At 41.0% G+C, this 20,920-nt stretch overlaps 1 protein-coding gene across 1 annotated transcript; it reads left to right on the forward strand.

Annotated features, from left to right (window-relative positions):
• The first annotated feature begins 224 nt into the window (after positions 1-224).
• On the forward strand, positions 225-7,156 carry KRT39 (keratin 39). Its single transcript, XM_059379543.1, has 7 exons — positions 225-680; positions 1,936-2,018; positions 2,651-2,807; positions 3,448-3,609; positions 3,719-3,844; positions 5,326-5,546; positions 6,904-7,156. Exons 1-7 carry the CDS (start codon positions 225-227, stop codon positions 7,154-7,156), a joined length of 1,458 nt encoding a protein of 485 aa, XP_059235526.1.
• Positions 7,157-20,920: the final 13,764 nt, after the last annotated feature.

Genomic DNA, 20,920 nt, shown 5'->3' on the forward strand with positions numbered 1-20,920 from the left:
TTCTCAGGCAAGTAAAAAGCAGACTAATGAGATGTTCCTATGGGATTTGATATAAACATTAGAAAGGAAAACATCCTGTCAGCTGTGACCCCACCTAGAGCAAAGGCTATATAAGCACTTCAAAGAGGAAATAGCCGAGAAGCTTGGAAATCAGACACAGTCGAGGTTCCTTGAGCTTTCCATCTGGACCACGGACTAAAATAAACCAAAACTGGGTACACACTATGGAAACCAATGGTTGTACAACAACAATGATTTCTTGTTCAACGCCACACCAAAACTGCTCTAGGATTACAAATTTTCGGACCATTTCTTCTAACGCCAGCTGCCAACATGACGGTCTTGAAGCCAACAGCTGCCAACAAGTTAGCCATGTTCCGAGGACTGCCAGGCCCACTCCTTGCTTTTATTTCACACCCATCTGCTTAATAAGCAACTTCAATGCCTGTCCCCTTCTGGATGATTGTGGCTGGTGTGGTGAAGGCATCAACAGCCATGAGAAAGAGACCATGCAAATCTTGAATGAGCGCCTTGCTAACTACCTTGAGAAGGTGCGGATCTTGGAACAAGAGAATGCTGAACTGGAGTGCAAAATCCAGGAGGAGTGTAACAAAGAGCTCTGTGTTGTATGTCCTGACTACGTGTCCTACTATGCTACCATAGAGGAGCTCCAGAGAAAGGTAAGATTCTTAGGAATGTGTATAATTGGGTTGAGTCATGACACTCTCCAAGCAATAGCCATTTGCTAACCCTTAATATTTTTAGTTCATCTTATGTTGGAAAAAATATTTTGTAGAATAAGAGAATCTCTTGAATGGAATTGTCATCTGGAGGCAATATTCAGAGTTTTATATTTGTTCATCTTCCAGAGATACATTCTGCTGTGTCAGAAGTGTGTCAACATGTGTCAAAATGTGTCAACAACCTATTGCTGTCATTTCTTTAGCAAAAATAAGAAAACAGGGATATGAGAAAGGGCATTTTGTTTTAACAAGTTCCCAAATGTTTAGGAATTATTATATGTTTTAACCATTTTGCCATCACCACTGTTTCCCCCTTTTATGCTCATTTCATTATCTCCAAATTATTTCAGTGGTTTCTTCCAACACCAAGCCTATCTCCTAATCAGAGCAATGTGTTGCTGTTACTTTCCATGCCAGATTTATTCCATTTTATTTCTTCAACAAGTGTTTACCGAACACCACCACCAACACAGCAGACATTACTCCAGGCTCTAGGAAAATATTCGTGTGCTAAAAAGTCCTTGCCCTCATGGTGGTTACATTCCAGAGGATGCAAATCAAGGGCAGATTTTATATTATTTTTTTAAGATTTTATTTATTTATTAGACAGAAATTACAAGTATGCAGAGAGGCAGGCGGGGGGGAGGAAGCAGGCTCCCTGCTGAGCGGGGCTCAATCCCAGGACCCTGAGATCATGACCTGAGCCGAAGGCAGAGGCTTTAGCACACTGAGCCACCCAGGCACCCCAGATTTTATAATTTAATGGTAAAACATATACAGAAATTTTTATTGGTGTGGGTTTTGCTGATTTCTTAGGAAAATAACAAAAACTCGGACTTTCCTGGGGTGCCTAGGTGACTTAGTCGTTAAGCGTCTGCTTTCAGCTCAGGTCCTGATCCCAGCATCCTGGGATCGAGCCCCCCATCGGGCTCCCCACTCTGCGGCAAGCCTGCTTCTTCTTCTCCCACTCCCCCTGCTGTGTTCCCTCTCTGTGTGTCTCTGTCAAATAAATAAAATCTTAAAAAAAAAAAAAACTCAGACTTTCCAAAGCTTCCCAAACTTCCTAAGCATAGCTATGAAAAGCCTAACTCCCCGCCACCCACTGTTAATTGCAATACACACAAGCCATTGGTTTTTAAAGAAGGAGATCCTGGTGTTTGTCTAATTTGTGTGTACAATTTCTTAATTCTAGATCTTGTGCACCAAGGCTGAGAATTCCAGACTGGTCTCACAAATTGACAACACCAAACTGGCTGCTGATGACATGAGAGCCAAGTAAGCCCACCCAGCACTGTCATTCGCGGCAGAATTCACCCGCCTCTGACTCTATACACTCCTGAGAAGATTATCCCCAAATCTGCTAAACCTCCTGCTCCACACCATACCAGCACGAGCCCAGGGAAAACCTTCACATTCGATAAATGGAAACAGTACTTGGAGATTCTAACATATGAACCCATCTGATCACCTGCACAGTAATTCAGGAAAATGGGTTAATAAATAGTTGCCTTGATTACGTTGAGAAAACTGTGGTTTGGGGGAGGGGGGGTCTGTCACATCCAAAGACATACAGCTAGCACAAGAAATAGCTAAAACATGCCTCCAAGTTTTCTAACTCCTCATCCACTGCTCTTTCTCCATCTACTGCATTGCCTCTTGGAGCAGGAGAAAGAGGATAAATTTCCTTATCTCAAAGAATAGCAATATAGCCTCATCCCAGCAAACTGATTAAGGAATAATAATTATGTGTGATATTTATCAAGTGGTCTCACCTCTAACGAGAATAAAACTGACACAGAAATATACTAAATGAAAGACCCAAAGGAAAATGCGGAAGGAGAGTTCTTCTTGGCTTGATTTACACTATCTGATTATATTGCCTTTCTTTTTGTGTCTCATTTTTAAAGGTATGAAGCTGAGATGTCCATACGCCAGCTGGTGGAGGCAGACGCCAAAGGCCTACAGCAGATCCTCAATGCATTGACCCTGGCCCAGGCCGACCTGGAGGTGCAAGTCCAGTCTCTGAAGGAGGAGCTCCTCTGCCTCAAAAACAACCATGGAGAGGTTAGAGAAAAACCAAGAGTCATTACAAGCTAAGCCTCTAAAACTAGCAGCAATTCCTTTGACTTGAACTGGGCAATAGGTGTCTCCAAAAAGTAGATACTACTCTGCTTTTCAGCCCTGACAGTACCTACCACTACTAGCATGGGAATCCATCACCTATAACACAGTATCTGAGGCCTCCATTGTCCTTCCCGCTTTTCCAAGAGAAGGAAGCAACACTTTTCCTGTCCTCACAGCTTTCCTCTGTTTGTAGGATCCCTACACAGACTTCTGCCACTATTTCTATAAGTCTGTATTAGTAAAAGCCCATATTGGCGTCATAGAGGCTATGGTCTCTTATTACAAATTCTACCTCTCTGCTGCTTCACCATTACCCATCGCTGGAAATGATTTAAATTCTTTAAGACTCTGATCTTGCTGATTGATTCCTTTTAATGTTCTACATATTTGAACACAGAGTCATATCTGAACTAGCCTGAAGTCATTTTATGGCATCTCAATAGCACCTATAAATCATCTATGTCTTTATTGTGAGCTATATTTCAGATACAATTAAGCTAAACCATTGCTATTAGACAAACAAGAACACAAGGGTGTCATCTGTTCACCAAGTGACCTCCCATTCTTTTTCTTTTCATAGGAAATAAATTCCTTACAGAGCCAGCTTGGGGACAGACTCAACATTGAAGTGACCGCTGCTCCTTCCGTTGATCTAAACCAGGTTCTACAAGAAATGAGATGTCAGTATGAGTCCATCATGGAGACAAACCGCAGAGAAGTGGAACAGTGGTTCAACACGCAGGTGGGGGAGGGTAGAAAAGTCAAAACCAAAAAGTTGACATTGCATTTCCAGGTGTCCGTTAATCAAAGTCATATTTTCCTTCATAATAGTCATGGTCTTTGTGTTTCAGATGGAGGGGCTGAACCAGCAGGTGGTGGCCAGCTCTGAACAGCAGCAGTGCTGCCTGAAGGAGGTCACTGGACTGAGACGCACTGTGAATGCTCTGGAGATTGAACTGCAGGCTCAACACCGAATGGTACCCAGCAAGCTGACCAAGCCTAATACAGCAGTGATGGCAAAAACCCCAGACACCTGCATGTTGTAATGTTTCACAAATTGTGTCCCTCAGAAGTTCCTCTGTTTGCTAAAGGGCCTATGGCCAAAAAAGGGGCCTGTGGTCCAAAAAGCCTGGGAAATGCTGGAGTAAACACAGGTTCAACAGGGTACCTTCCTGCAGGCCTTTAATAAGCTAATATGCTCTATGGCTCTCCCAGAAGGAGATATATGGTACTCAGCTTTCCAGACTTATTTGGCTCTGGACCCCCTTTTTTAAGATCCTCTCATGGCAATAATGATCTATGGAATACACTTTGGGAAACATTAAGAGGGCATTTTATTACATGCAAAACATTTTTAAAAACTATCAAATTTATAAAATAATCTTATAAAGGAGGTAGCATAATTATTGAGCCAATTTTACAGCTGAGCCTCAGGCAGCTAAAGTGATTTTCCCAAGCCAGATCCCAGGTGAGTTCCATCTTGCCTATTTTATAGAGATGGAGACACTGAGATCCTGAGGCATTAAGTAACTTGTTAAAGGTCACAAAAGAAATGAGTCTGAGACGGAATTCAGGTTCCAAAGCTGGAACCACTTCTGTTTCATTTTACTGCCTCTCTGAAGTAAGCAGTTATTTATTTATTTATTTGACAGAGAGAGAGAGAGATCACAAGTAGGCAGGCAGAGAGAGAGAGGGAAGCAGGCTTCCCACTGAGCAGAGAGCCTGATGCAAGACTCGATCCCAGGACCCTGAGATCATGACCTGAGCCAAAGGCAAAGGCTTAGCCCATTGAGCCAACCAGGTGCCCTGTAAGGAGTTATTTAAATGGCTCTGATATGAAGGGTACTTGGAAGAGCCTGCCCCAAAGTTGGTTTTGTCACCAGCTAATCATGTGACCATGGACAACTCACTTAACCCCTTGAACCTCAGTCTTCTCCTCTCTAAAAATTGGGAAAACCATGGAAATGATAGGTTATTCAAACCTAAAATTCCATTGTCCGTAGACTTACAGAATGACGAAGCAGGAAAGAACTTTAATCATCAAAGTTTCAACTCTCATGTTTTAGATATGCTGCGTTAGATGCTGCTGACTTCTTTAAGGTATAAATATTCATAGAATGAGGTGCCATAGTAACAGGTTCTCATAGCCCAGGTGTAAAATAAATTGGAATACTTTTTGTCTCACAGGTAGGAGAGTGTGGTAGGATATTATCAGGTGATTAAGAAAGAAGTAAATACTTAAAAGAGGGCAAAAATAAGTTAAGAGTATAAAGGGAAGTGAGCTTTAGCATAGTTGATAATTTTGGTTTGGGATTTATTTGGTTAGGAAGTAATAAGAGGGTTGGAGATTCATTAGTACCTGCCCCAAAGAAACCATTGTTTAAAATGATGCAGTTTACAAGTGACCTAGGCTCCAACAAGTCATCGTTATAAATCCTACTTTCCTCCTCCGTGGCAGAGAGATTCCCAGGAATGCATCCTGGTGGAGACAGAGGCCCGATATACAGCCTTACTGGCCCAGATCCAGTGTCTGATCAATAATGTGGAGGCTCAGCTGGCAGACATCCGGTGTGCCCTGGAGAGACAGAACCAAGAATACGAAATTCTGCTGGATGTCAAGTCCCGGCTGGAATGTGAGATTGCCACATACCGCAGCCTTCTGGAGAGTTCAGATGTCAAGTAAGTAAAATAAAAACAGCTCCTACTAGAAAATATGCTCACCTACATGTGTTACTGCCACTGGCAACAGGGGGCGTGAGCTTTGATCTTCTTGCCAATGATGGGAACTTGCGATACATGGTCTCAAGCTGTGCTGTTCCGAGACCTACAATTGTAACCTGGTCCAAACTTGAGGCCTTAGCTGAGCTGAGTCATTCTGAAGAGCCAGTGTGCCAGGTTAATTGCTTATATGTTGAGATTTTTTAAGTACAAGGGAAAAAATGGTTTTCCCAAATATTCAAATATTCCTGGCCACTTACAGATTTTCCCCCACTGCGATGAACTTTCATGAGATTGAATAGGATGACCCTGTTCCGTTTGGCGGAACATTCTGCTCAAGCTGAAATGCCCATCCCTGTCCAGCCATTCGTCCTTGATGCCAACAGCAGCATGTAGATATGTATTTTAGCATCTTTTTTTAAAGTAGAAATTGTAAGGTTTTTCAATAAGAAGCCAAACAACTCATAAGGAACTGACCTAGATAGAGCACAACCTCTTCAGAGGAAGCAGCTCCTTCCAAATGAACGCCCCAGGTGCAGACTCTGTTAAAATTGTTACAGAAACCTTCTTCCCCAAAATAACCACTGAATTCTGTTCCCAGCATTCTTTTAACTTGCACATTTTAACTGCCACATTATACTAGCATAAGGTTAGCCATAGCTAGTCCCTATGAGGAGCTACAAGGCACCAAAGTGCCTTGAATCATCAAAGAAAGATGATGCTTTCTATAAAGAGCTCTGTTAACTGCTTCCAACTCCAATTCTGTAAAGTTTCATTTAAATACACCCAAAGGCACTTTGAAGCTTCTTGATAAAGACTGAGGACTCTTCCATAGATGGGGCTCAGGCCACCAGTAATATTGTGACTCTCTGATAAGAAAAATATCTGACTAACTTCTTGTCCTCAAATAATAAGCCCCTCAGCTTGTCCCGTATCCCTACTGACCCTGTAAATTTAGCTCCCATTATACCCAGCCTGGAGATGAAGAACTAAAGCTCGGGAGGCTTCACTGACTTATCTGAGGTCACCAGCTGGTAAATGACAGAGCTGGGCTGCACCCTGGTCATTAGCTCCTGGCATGGTGTTCTTCCACAAGGCAATGGCATTGTGCATAATGGCAGCTTACGTAATCTAATGCTTCCAAACTAAGGATGCTGCTTCCCCATGGATCTGCTTTCATTCTTCTTCTTTCACTAATGATAGGACAAAATGAATGAATAAGCTTTTGGGAGTCCTTGTTTTGAGTGGCCCATGTTGACACCACTCCATCACCATCGTTATCTTCCCTCAGTCACAGGTAAAATTCTGTTTTTTCTAGGCTTCCCTGTAGCCCATGCACCACCAAATGTGAGCCTTCCAGTAAGGCCAGTGCCATGGAATGCACAGCCTCAGTTGACAATGCATCACCCTCAACTTCCCACTGGACACACGGGCCCTGCTGTGCCTACAGATGCCTGCCCCGAATACTGGTTAAAATCTGCACCATCACTCAGGAGATTCAGGATGGCAAAATCATTTCTTCTCACGAGCATGTGCAGCCTTGCTTCATCATCAGAACTGTCAGAGTCTAACATCCCAAGGTGATGAAAATGACCCTCATTCATGAAAGAAAGGCCAATACTTGCTCCTACCAGAAAGGCTTAAAAAGTCCCCAGCCCCTTAAGGTACCTAGTTTCTTACTACCACAGTGGGTCTACATTGCTAGATAGAATACCTTGCATTCTGATCCTTCCCTAAGTTGCCACTATCAACAGGATAACAAATGACATTGCTTGGGAAGCACATCACCCATTTCTCTGAGAGACGGGCACTGATTTATAAGTGCCCAGGAAGGTGCCCTACATTACTTGACTCCACAGGTGATAGGCAGGTTTCTCTCTTGTTTACTCAGATCTTGTTTACGTATATTGCTCACTTGATCCAGTCAGACAAGTTCTAAGATTGGTTTTGGCCATGGTACATGAGGCGAAAAGCTGCGATCTTCCCTCCTAAAATCCTTCCTTGGCTGTAGAAAGAAGCCTATATAGGAATAGCATAAATAGGGGGAAAGATCTTTAATGTTGTGTTTCCTTTAATAGTTGTGAGTCTGACTCCTGTTGAACTGGACTGTCTGTTAACCATACGCACATACTTTATATTCCCCAAGGCATTTTTGAAGATGTCCGTGTTCTTCAAAACTTTGTAACCATTGGGTTCTCCAAATATTTTCATCAAGAGTCAGGAAGAGTTGTGGGGAGTGAATCTAGAGCATTTTGAAGGAATACTATGGATCCTTTTATTAAATGTTTGCTGTTTCTCTTTCCACTCTATAGGGAATGGGAGTTGTTTCCGACTGTTTAGCAAGGAACATGGAGCTGGAACTCTCACGCCATAATCCTGTTCCTCCATCTCCCTGGGACTGATGACCATGAAAACATAACATAGCTTCCTCCTTCAATTTATCCATCACAGAGAAATGGACTTGATCCCACAAACTTTGCAGAAAAGTAATCATTGAGTAATTGCTGCCTCAGAGCACAAGACAGTCTCAAGTGAGAAGATACCATGTATGTACCAGCCATTATCAGAGCTTCTCATAAGTAGGGTCACAGAGGGTTTCAGTCAATCCCTACAAAATATTTGACATTTTCAGAAGTTTTCATAAATAATTACAAATCAAATACAGGATGTGGAGCCAAAAGACCTGAAGTCCTAAACTAGTCTCTTGGGACCCTGGGCAAAACCTTTAGCCTTTATCAAACTTAATTTTCTTATTTGTTAAGAGGACCATGGCTACTTGACAGGTTTGCTGCGTAGATCAAATGAAATTGTTTATGTCATGTACTTGGTACACTGAAGAGCATGATGCAAATGTTATTTTTACATAAGCTTTGCCTTTAACTACAGCCCTAGACTTAACTGTGTTATTATCCCATGTCAAAATTCTTTCTCCATAAATGTAGTTATCCACTCATGATTTGGGGAGTTTTAATAGTGCCCGGCTTTGAGCGGTGAAAAAAGAACAGAACAAGATCTTCCTGTCATCAAGCCTGCAATTCTACTCAGTAAGGCATTTCTGAATCTTCAGGTCTATATCAGATATCAGCTGATAGCTAGTGCCCACAGCAAAAACAGAAGCATAATTTAACTCAGAGCTCAGCAGCCACTTCCTCCATACAAGTAGCAACTTATACTGAGCAAGAGGAATGGAAAACTCTCAGAGTGATCTCCTTCCTCCCAATAACTTCTTTCCCATCTGAATGCCCAGATTACCCCTGGTAGCACTTCACAGCATACTCTCAGACTGAAGGATGAAGTGTGGGAAGAGCAGGGGGTTGCCTCAGAAGCCCTAGGAGACAGTCTCATCCCAGTCTGTGTGTATGACCTTGAGTAAAAGGGACATCACAATGTAGGTCCTCACACACTGGAGAGATTAAATGGAATAATAACACTAAAAGGGTTGTGTAAGCTGTATAAGGCCAGGCAGAAGAGAGGTTTGTCCCCTAATTGGAACCAGGCATTTGTCATTTCACAAACTTCTTCCTTTGTGTCTGGTTCAGTGATGGTCCCCAGTGGACCCCATATGTACTACCAACACTAACTGAGAAACCAGTTGGTGAGAAGCCAGAGTTGCTCAGTCTGCTCTGAGTTTTGATTCCAACAGGATTCAGGGTTTAGGAACCTCGATGGATTCAGGCTAACCTTGGGTTGATATGGCAATGCCATTCTTAATTTATTCCCAAAATAGGATCTCTTCCTCCCACTCCACTCAAGGCTATCCCATCCCATGTGCCAAGCTCACACTCATACATCCTAGGCTGAATTATAGATATTTGAAACCAAAAAGACTGTGAATCCCAGTCCTGTAAGGCAATATAATGCCAGGTTCCTTTCTCTGGAAGTCTATAAAGTCCTAGTAAGACATAATTTTAAGAAGGATTGACTCCAAGAGCAAGATGGCCTTTTGATTGGTAGAACCTGTCTCAGAGCAGGAAAGAGTATCAAAACCCATTTGGTGGTCTGCAATTATATTTCCCAACAAAGGAGGTTTAAGGATATATTTTTTCTAGATTTTGTCTTTTTTTCATGTTGACCTCACCTTAATATATGACAGCTGGTTTAAACACTTCCAAATGCAGGGGTAACCATGCTTCTCTCTTCCCCTTTGTCTCTCAACCATTAACTGCCCCCCTAGTCCCTATAGATGGCTCACAACCTCTCCATCCTCATCCTCTATGATCAACTCCACCAATTCTTGCTCAGAAGAAGTGGCCTGAAAATTTTTCCTCAAGAGTTTAGTCAGTGGTAACCCATTACATTCCTTGCCACCAGGATTTCTCTAGTTGACTCAGAAACCACTTATATCCAAAATCCCAAGGAACCTATAAAATTTAGATTATTTGGCCATACTGTAGACATCCTGCATCAGCATCTCCAGGTGTGGGACCTAGGCATCCAAATTTTAAAAGATTCTCACTTGAAGCATGCGTGCTGAATTATAAAAGCCACTGCTTGTTAACTGACAAATGCCTTTTGCTTTAAAGATCTGGATGACCTACTGTCTTAGGGAATTATCTTTTAGGTTTTGACACTAGCTTGATAGATGACCACACTTGCAGACAATTCCTACCCTACATATCCATCGACCTATTTATGAAGTAGGGTTATTAAAATCTAGTAAGTAACTCATTTAATAACTAATTCATTTAATCCTTACTACCATGAAGGAGCTACCCCTAATATTTCCATTTAGTAGATAGAGGAACTAATGGATAGAGTGGTTCAATGACTATCACACAATATTGTGTGAATACTGAGTATTGTGTGACTATCACCCAGTGTCACAAAATAATAAGATTGAATGTTAAGTACTTTGATTTCCTTAATAGGGTTAAAATAGCACCAGATACATTCTGTAATCAGTCTCCAAGAATGGAAAGAATTCACAGTAGCAAGAGATTATTTTTTCAACTCTTCAAAGAACTATTTCCTAGCTTGCTTGTCTCTGATTCTAGTGAGAGACCATCCAAGGAGTCTATGGTATTAGCATTAGTCTATAAATAGTCTTAAATAGTCTATAAATAGTCTATATAGTCTTTTTATCTCTAAATTCATAGACTGAGATTTATTTTTTAACTTTCAAAACTTAAATTTTTAAATTTAAACTTTATTTTTAACTTTAACTTTTTTTTAAGATTTTTTATTTATTTATTTGACAGACAGAGATCACAAGTAGGCAGAGAAGCAGACAGAGAGAGGGGGAAGCAGACTCCCCGCCAAGCAGAGAGCCCAATGCAGGGCTTGATCCCAGGACCCTGAGATCATGACCTGAGCCAAAGGCAGAGGCTTAACCCACTGAGCCACCCAGGCACACCTAACTTTAACTTTTTAACTGTGGTAAGAATGCTTAACATGAGATTTAGTCTTTTAACAGATAATTAAATGAACAATTAGCTATAGACACAATGTTGTCCAGCAGATCTCTAGAACTCATTTTATTTTTTTTTTACCCTTTGATTAGCAATTTTCCCTTTACCCTCCCCCAAGCAACCTCCTTCCATAGCAACTACCTTTCTATGTTTTGCTTCTATGAGTTGATTATTTTAGATATATCCCATGTACCATGTAAGTGGAATCATATCATATCTCATATAAATGGAATTATGCATTATTTGTTTTTCTGTGATTGACTTATTTCACTACTATAATGTCTTCAAGCTTCATTTATGTTGTCACTTACTGCAAGATGTTCTTCTTACATTCTGAATAATATTCCATTACATGTGTATGTGTGTACACACATAAACATATGTATACATATACATATATGTATGTGTGTGTGTGTATATATATATATATATATATATATATATATATCACATTCTTTTTTATCCATTCATCATCAAAAAATCCATTTTGATTGTTTCCACCTCTTGGCTATTGTGAATAATGCCTCAATGAACATGGGAGTGCCTATAACTCTCTGAAAATTAGAAAGATTTTTGATGGCATCTAATAGTTTTTTCCATATCAGAGGTGGAGAAACGGGGGCCCAGAGAGAAAGGGGATTGGTCCATGACTACACAGTCAGTGAGAGAACCCAGTGCTCTTTCTTCTACTTCTCATTCCCCACATCTGGAGTAGATAGTGCTGAAACTTGGGTTGATAGAAAACAACCTTGGACCAGCAGGGAGTGACCTTCCATTCTAGTCCTTAGGGGCATCATTTGACTTCTCTGCTGTAGGCCCAGAGATTTTTCTGATCTAATATCTTCAACTTCACTTACAATCCCTAATGTTACTCGCCTTATTAGGTCTTGCCTTCTGTGTAAATAGGAAATAACACTAGAGATAACACCCTTCAGTTCCTTCTTTCTCTGATGTCTTTTTAAAAAGGCAATTAGATGCTATTAATAAGATATTTAAGTTCTTTAGAAGCTAATGATTATATGTTCTTCTTATTAATTCCCATAATTTCCATTTATCAAATGATGGAGAAAAGTATCTTACTTGTTGCCTGAGTAAATCTATACTAAGTCTGTCCATTTTGATTTAAAATGCAAGTTCGGATAATAAAAATCATTTTAAAAGCAAGTGCCCTCTTCAAATAAGAAGGGGGGAAAAGAGATTAAAATTCAGGAGAAACAGAAAGTGTCCCAGAAGAGAAGGGAAGAACACCATCCACGCTAGGAAGAATTTGTAGGCTGAGGCAACCAGTACCCATGACACAATGCCCTGCTGAGTATCAATGCAAGCAAGCCTGGAATGCACTGTTTCAACACTGTAATCAATGCCTTTATAGGAAATGAATCCTTTGGCTGGTTGGATAGCTAGAAAATCTCTGGTGTGTTCATGAATGATTCACAAGCTTCATGGGAACAACCCACACACCCAGTTCAAATGTGAACAACCAACCCTATTTGGCAACACTAGAAAGGTTTATGTAGTCAAATGATCATTTCAGGTTGCGCATTACACTTGGAGGGTTTTCTTATGTGATGCTTTTAAGCCACAGGCTACCACGTATATGCACATGGGAAAATATGTAATATGCTGTTTCTATATGATGTTTCTAAGTATTCCAGTTCAGGTGTCACCAGTAGCAAAGTTTCTGAACATACGTTCTTCTCTTCCCACCCCTCCCCTCTGCTCTCTCCTCCCTGTCTGTCTGGAACAACATAAAAATCGGTGTGGACATATCGGTGGTACCTGAAGAAAAACACCTGAGATTAAAGTTTATCTTACTATTTCCTAGAAAGGAAGCGGATTTGTGGCTCCCTTCTTTGGGTCTTTCTATAAAGAAAAAAAAAAAATCAGAAAGGCCTTCTAAGCCAGGGGTAAAACCCTCTGCTTTATAGCTCATTGTGGTGGTCCAATGGGCCCAGCAAGTACTTGAGAGTTACTTGAGAGTATGTACCTACTTGATATCTGTGACTCTTAGAGAAGCAACACAACTCTACCAGAAGACCTAGAGAGACCACATTTTCGGCTGAATTTCTCCAAATACATATTGCTGGTTACAGAGAACTGCCTATCCCAAACTTGTATGTAAGGATAGAAAGGTCTTCTCTTTCATATTTGTTAGCTCATTTGCCACTAACCAATCAGAAAAACATAACTGTGCCCTCCTCCATCACTGCCACTCTCCGAGAGACCACCTTCCTGCCGCCAGCATAGATTTGTGGGTGCAGAGAAAAGCCTCACAATGAAAGGCAAGTAAAAATCATATCCCATTTAAGAGCACACTGTAACTTGAGGGAGAAAAGGAGACTAAGGTGAAAATTTAGAACAAGTCCTGCCTACCATGTCATTAGAAAGAGCCAGAAGAGGGCGCCTAGGGAGCTAAGTCATTAAGCGTCTGCCTTTGGCTCAGGTCATGATCAGGGGGCCTGGTATAGAGCCTCGCAGCGGGCTCCCTGCTCAGTGGGAAGCCCACTTCTCCCTCTCCCACCCCCCGCTTATAGTCCCTCTCTCTGTCAAATAAAATCTGAAAAGAAAAAAAAAGAAAAGAAAAGAAAGAAAGAGGGAGGAAGGAAGGGAAGAAAGGGCCAGAAGAAAACATTGGCCACTTCAGGCCAAGAAACACAATCACATGATGATTTAGAACAGATTCGTGAAGCCAGACCAGGGGTCTGATTTTCAGCCCTGCCACCTACTGTGAGATCTTGGGCAAGTTACTGAACCTCTGTATCTCCACTTCTTCCTCTTTAAAATGGGGCTTCATAGGGTTGAGAGGATCACATTAATGAATGCATGCAAAGCTCTTAGGCATGCCTGGCACCCAGTAACACTGTGAGTATGATTTTACTGTTGCTCTGAGACACTTACATTCCACTGCCAAACAGTCACACGCAAGCTAAGGAAGTATTTCACTGGAGCTGACAAGTGACGCTGTCAAGCCAAGTCATCTCAATAACTTAATGAGAGCACCAGATTAAGCATGAAACCTTTCTTTTTTCTTTTTTCTTTCTTTTTTTTTTTTTTTACTAATTTTTTAAAGTAAAAATTATGTCTATTTAAGATGTTTTTACATACAGGGGCGCCTGGGTGGCTCAGTGTGTTAAACCTCTGCCTTTAGCTCAGGTCCTGGGATCGAGCCCCACATCGGGCTCTCTGCTCACCGGGGAGTCTGCTTTGCTCTCTGTCTCTGCCTGCCTCTCTGCCTACTTGTGACCTCTTCTCTGTCAAATAAATTTTTTAAAAAAATCTAAAAATAAATAAATAAATAAAAATAAAAAGATGCTTTTACATACATATACCTAGGGAAATGATCACCGCATGCAGGCCCAAATCTTCAATTTTCTGGAATGTTATGGATCTCAGCTGGAAAGGACCTCCCCATAATATATCAACTTTCAGACTCTTTGGCAGCCAACAGGAAGACGATGGCCCAGGAGGAGGAGCGAGAACAATATGAAGCCAGCCCTATAAACAGGATCACTTTTGTGAAGATTGGACATGACAGGGCAGCCCAGATAGGACTGGTGGCCCTTCTCCGAGAACAGATTCTGCTGCCTTTGTCTCTTCTGACCCCAGTTTCCCTGAAGTCTAGTTATGGGCTCAATAGAGAAAGCAGCAGGAAGCCTCCAAAACACCTGTCCCAGTTAACATGGAACAATCAACATGTAATGAAAACACTGAGATCCGCGCAGAAGCCACAGAGCCTCCTGTGGTGAACAAGTAGAAAGTAACGCTTCTTCCAGTCAACCAAAAGTTGAAAGCTCCTCGTCAGACACTGTGCTAAGTGCTTTACCTGCACTACCTTGCTCAATCCTCATAACAACCTTACCACACTATTATTATTCCCACTTCACTAATAAGTGAAAAGGCTTACAGAAGTTAACTAAGTTGCTCAGCACCAAGTGAGTAATGGCCAAGTTGAACAAATTCGTGTCTTCTGTACTCTAAATGCCCTGGTTCTAATCACTCATATTTAGCCATCTATCTGTAGCCCAATCAAAGACACAAATTGTTAAGGAAATGTGTTTGTCATGGAGTGCTGAAGAAGGTGAATCCAAAAAGCAACTCGACAGTGTTCGTACCCAGCCCAGTCCAGGAAGGAGTGACGCTACATGCAAATCACATGAGCACACGGAGAGTAAGGGCAGTTCCTCAGGCCGAGTTCCTTAAGACCCCACATCTCTCTTCTGGTTCCGTATTTACCAACCAGCTTCCATATCACCATCTGTTTTCTCTAATACCCCGATACAACACAGATGGGAATTTCCTGGTTGCAGAACGGATCATCTCTCAATGTTAAATTACTAAGTTTGTATTCTGGCTCATTCACCTGGCACCTAAGAATTAGGTGAGTGGGCTCCTGAGAACCCCTTTGGTTCTGGTGCTCTAATAAAATGGTGCTTTTGAACCCACCAGCTTAAGAAGAGACTCAGACCACAGAGACTGCATGAGGTAGTGTCACCCTGTGAAGCCCTTTCTCAGAGAACAGATAGCCCAACTAGATGGCACTTCCGCTCATCTCATTCCAAATACAGGAGTTAGGTGGTTGAGTTCATGTGAGGTTTACTGTTTGAGGACGGGCACAGAATGGCACAGCTCTATACTAGACATAAAACCAAGAGGTCTTGATTTGGAGAAGCATCAGGAAAGCACAGATCTCATTTCTAACCCTGTCCATAGTCATGGTGAGCTCAAGGTTGAAACAATAGCTGCCAATCAGCCATGTTTCCAACAGATGACCTGTAGCTTCAACATCAGTCATGAGCTGCTGAAGCTGTAGAGGACTTTCTGGTTGTGACCCTGAGATTAACAGGATATAGGGTAACAGGAAAGGATGTCAAAAATCTCCCCCGAATCCCTTTTAATATAGGCTACAAATTATTGGGGGGTAGCTCTAAGAAGTGAAATCAAATGTACTGGGTTTAGATAGTAAAAATAGAAGATGCTATAACTGGTAAATTCAGGGGAGATTCTGGGCGGCACAGACAAAATAAGAAGGAAGAAGGGGGAAGATAAGTATGCTCTTGTGGCCACATAGCGAGCTAAGACAAGAGGTCATTTGCAGCTCACACAAACAGAACAGAATGCTTGGTGGGAATGGACTGCAGGCATCACGTCTAGCACCGCAGTTACAGCCCCGCCTCTTCATATTAATGATATGAAGCCCGTGCAATAAACAGCAATTACTGATAAACAAACCTGTGGTTCGGGTAGCTCTGTCTGAGAGGAAGGTCCACATAGGAGCTCGGGAGCTGTGGCCAGATGAGGAGATCGCGTGGGACATAGCTTTGGGGTGTAATTGAAAACAAATATTCACATCCACCCTAATGATGGTACCCATGGATGTCCTGGCTCTTCAAGAAAACCCTTGGTTTTTGTAATTTTAGACTTCTCAGTAAAAATCATTTGTGAAATATTTCAATAAATGTTTAAATGTTTAAAAGTTTAAATGCTTTAATGTTGTGAGATATATACATTAACTTGCAAATTAAAAATAGGCCTGTAATTTGGATAATGTTGAGTTTATTAAATAGTTCTACAACTATCTCTGCTATTCTGCTAACAATTAAAAATCCATATGATACCTACAAAAATGTACATTTTACAAATGACATGGAAACTACTCTATTTACCTTAATTTAATCTTCAGCAAAAATCCATCACAAGAGTTTCTATTTGTATTTGTCTCTCTCTCACACACATACACTTGCTATGTTAATCTGCTATTGCCACTGAAACAAATTAGCACAAACTGAATGGCTCAAAATAACACAAATTTATTATCTTATTTCAGAAGTCTGACACAGGTCCCACTGAGCGCAAACACGGCGTTGGCAGAACTGTGCTCCCTCCTGGAGGTCCTGAAGAAGAACCTGTTTCCTTGCCTCGGTTAGCCTCCCACATTCCTTGGCTTGGGCTCTCCTTCCACCTTTGAAGCCAGCAACCTCATCATTCCCACTCTGCCTTTACCATATTCCTTCCCAGATGTGGACCTTCTTCTACCTCCATCTTCTACTTCTAAAGACAGCCCCACCTGAATCATTCAAGATTATCTCCCCATTTTTAGGCCAGCTTATTAGCAACCTTAACTCTGTCTGCAACACTAACTCCCCATTGCCACATACCATAACATATTCACAGGTTCTAGATATTAGGAGACAGACATGTTGGGGGGCGGGGAGGACATTATTCTGCCTGTCACACTCTCCTACAACTAAACCAAAAGAAAACCAGAGAGAGGGGTCATTTCCTCTCCATAAAGCAGGAAGACCCAAACTGCAGCTTGATGCATATGGTAACAAAGTCATGAGTGTTTAAGTCTACCAACCAGTCAAGTTCCATGTTGCACTTCAAGCCTCGGGGAACACAAGTGATGCTCATCTCTTAACTCATAGTTTGAAGAGGTAAACATACTCCATAGCCTTCTGGGGGTCACCTTTTTATAGCAACAATAACAACAATTAACATTTACTGAGTCCTTCCAATATGCCAAACAAAGTGTTCAGTGTTCTTCATGTACATTTCCTACACACCCACTCATCTTTGAGGAGCCTCAGGCAAGAGACACTCTTAACTTACCAGAGTCTCATGGACACTTAGTGTCAAGAACCAGTATTCAAATCCTAGACTGTGTGACCTCACACCCTGAACTTGAAACCGTCATGCAAAAGTCCACCTTCTTTTTTTTTTTTTTAACCCACATACATTTTGCAAGAATTCATTCCCTAATTGACTGTTATGATTTCAGGGTTAAAGAAAAAGGGCAACTAGCTGGAATGATCCTGTCCCTCCAGCCAATCTGGCCACTCTTCTGATCTCTCCTCTCTGGGAGAGAATGGAGAAAACAAAGGGGAGAGAAAGAGTCATGGTCCATGAGAGAAATGAGAGAGAGACATAGATGGAAAGAAAGAATGGAAGTGAGATCTAACAAAAGGTGTCCAGGAATGGCTTTCACTTGCTCAAAGGAAACAGGACAAATTTTTTTTTTTTTCCTTTTTTTTTTTTTTTTAATTTTTTTTTTTTTATAAACATATATTTTTATCCCCAGGGGTACAGGTCTGTGAATCACCAGGTTTACACACTTCACAGCACTCACCAAATCACATACCCTCCCCAATGTCCATAATCCCACCCCCTTCTCCCAAACCCCCTCCCCCCGGCAACCCTCAGTTTGTTTTGTGAGATTAAGAGTCACTTATGGTTTGTCTCCCTCCCAATCCCATCTTGTTTCATTTATTCTTCTTCTACCCACTTAAGCCTCCATGTTGCATCACCACTTCCTCATATCAGGGAGATCATATGATAGTTGTCTTTCTCTGCTTGACTTATTTCACTAAGCATGATACGCTCTAGTTCCATCCATGTTGTTGCAAATGGCAAGATTTCATTTCTTTTGATGGCTGCATAGTATTCCATTGTGTATATATACCACATCTTCTTGATCCATTCATCTGTTGATGGACATCTAGGTTCTTTCCATAGTTTGGCTATTGTGGACATTGCTGCTATAAACATTCGGGTGCATGTGTCCCTTTGGATCACTACATTTGTATCTTTAGGGTAAATACCCAATAGTGCAATTGCTGGGTCATAGGGCAGTTCTATTTTCAACATTTTGAGGAACCTCCATGCTGTTTTCCAGAGTGGCTGCACCAGCTTGCATTCCCACCAACAGTGTAGGAGGGTTCCCCTTTCTCCGCATCCTCGCCAGCATCTGTCATTTCCTGACTTGTTGATTTTAGCCATTCTGACTGGTGTGAGGTGATATCTCATTGTGGTTTTGATTTGTATTTCCCTGATGCCGAGTGATATGGAGCACTTTTTCATGTGTCTGTTCGCCATCTGGATGTCTTCTTTGCAGAAATGTCTGTTCATGTCCTCTGCCCATTTCTTGATTGGATTATTTATTCTTTGGGTGTTGAGTTTGCTAAGTTCTTTATAGATTCTGGACACTAGTCCTTTATCTGATATGTCGTTTGCAAATATCTTCTCCCATTCTGTCAGTTGTCTTTTGATTTTGTTAACTGTTTCCTTTGCTGTGCAAAAGCTTTTGATCTTGATGAAATCCCAGTAGTTCATTTTTTCCCTTGCTTCCCTTGCCTTTTGCGTTGTTCCTAGGAAGATGTTGCTGCGGCAGAGGTCGAAGAGGTTGCTGCCCGTGTTCTCCTCAAGGATTTTGATGGATTCCTTTCGTACATTGAGGTCCTTCATCCATTTTGAGTCTATTTTTGTGTGTGGTGTAAGGAAATGGTCCAATTTCATTTTTCTGCATGTGGCTGTCCAATTTTCCCAGCACCATTTATTGAAAAGGCTGTCTTTTTTCCATTGGACATTCTTTCCTGCTTTGTCGAAGATTAGTTGACCATAGATTTGAGGGTCTATTTCTGGGCTCTCTATTCTGTTCCATTGATCTATGTGTCTGTTTTTGTGCCAGTACCATGCTGTCTTGATGATGACAGCTTTGTAATAGAGCCTGAAGTCCGGAATTGTGATGCCACCAACGTTGGCTTTCTTTTTCAATATCCCTTTGGCTATTCGAGGTCTTTTCTGGTTCCATATAAATTTTAGAATTATTTGTTCCATTTCTTTGAAAAAGATGGATGGTACTTTGATAGGAATTGCATTAAATGTGTAGATTGCTTTAGGTAGCATAGACATTTTCACAATATTTATTCTTCCAATCCAGGAGCATGGAACATTTTTCCATTTCTTTGTGTCTTCCTCAATTTCTTTCATGAGTACTTTATAGTTTTCTGAGTATAGATTCTGTGTCTCTTTGGTTAGGTTTATTCCTAGGTATCTTATGGTTTTGGATGCAATTGTAAATGGGATTGACTCCTTAATATCTCTTTCTTCTGTCTTGCTGTTGGTGTAGAGAAATGCAACTGATTTCTGTGCATTGATTTTATATCCTGACACTTTACTGAATTCCTGTATAAGTTCTAGCAGTTTTGGAGTGGAGTCTTTTGGGTTTTCCACATATAGTATCATATCATCTGCGAAGAGTGATAATTTGACTTCTTCTTTGCCGATTTGGATGCCTTTAATTTCCTTTTGTTGTCTGATTGCTGAGGCTAGGACCTCTAGTACGATGTTGAATAGCAGTGGTGATAATGGACATCCCTGCCGTGTTCCTGACCTTAGCGGAAAAGCTTTCAGTTTTTCTCCATTGAGAATGATATTTGCGGTGGGTTTTTCATAGATGGCTTTGATGATGATGATCTTGTTAAGTTTCATTTAGAAAAGGCAGAAAAGTGCATATATGCATGAGAAGGTACTGACTATCAAGTACCTAAGACTTATCTTAAGCAAAATCTTCTTGGACATTTTTACCAAAGAATTCCAAATGTAAATATTGCTTTTATTTTCATAATACCAACATATATTTTTAAATAAAAAAATGACAATATTTTAACTTACCAATGAAAGAGACATATAGACTTTCTCCTGACTCTCTGACCGTCAGGAATGGTAACTTTAATTAAATCTGATGCTTCAGTTCTATGTGGTTTCATTACCCTTTGGCTTTTACTCATTGCTTTATACCTCAAAGCAATTTATACTCTAGTTTATGTATCATGGGACTCCTAATGTGTACATGGTATGATAGAGAATGGCCTCCATTCGTATCAATTTGCCTTCAAATACTAATTCTATAACTTTGAGGATGTATCCCAAACTAGCATGGACTTCCAGTTCCTTTTCTGAAATGAGAAAAGTGAGGCCTTATTATTGCAAGAATGAAATAAGGCAATCTCTATAGCTTATCTGACATGCAGGAGTAACATTCAATAAATGTTTATTCTCTTCCCAACTCCAAAAAAAAAAAAAATAATGAATACTGTTATGCCGAAAATAAATAAAAAATAAATTAAAAAAAAAAAGATGTGTAGGATT

Source organism: Mustela nigripes, chromosome 16 (assembly GCF_022355385.1).
Source record: "Mustela nigripes isolate SB6536 chromosome 16, MUSNIG.SB6536, whole genome shotgun sequence".
NCBI classification, from domain to species: Eukaryota; Metazoa; Chordata; class Mammalia; order Carnivora; family Mustelidae; genus Mustela; species Mustela nigripes.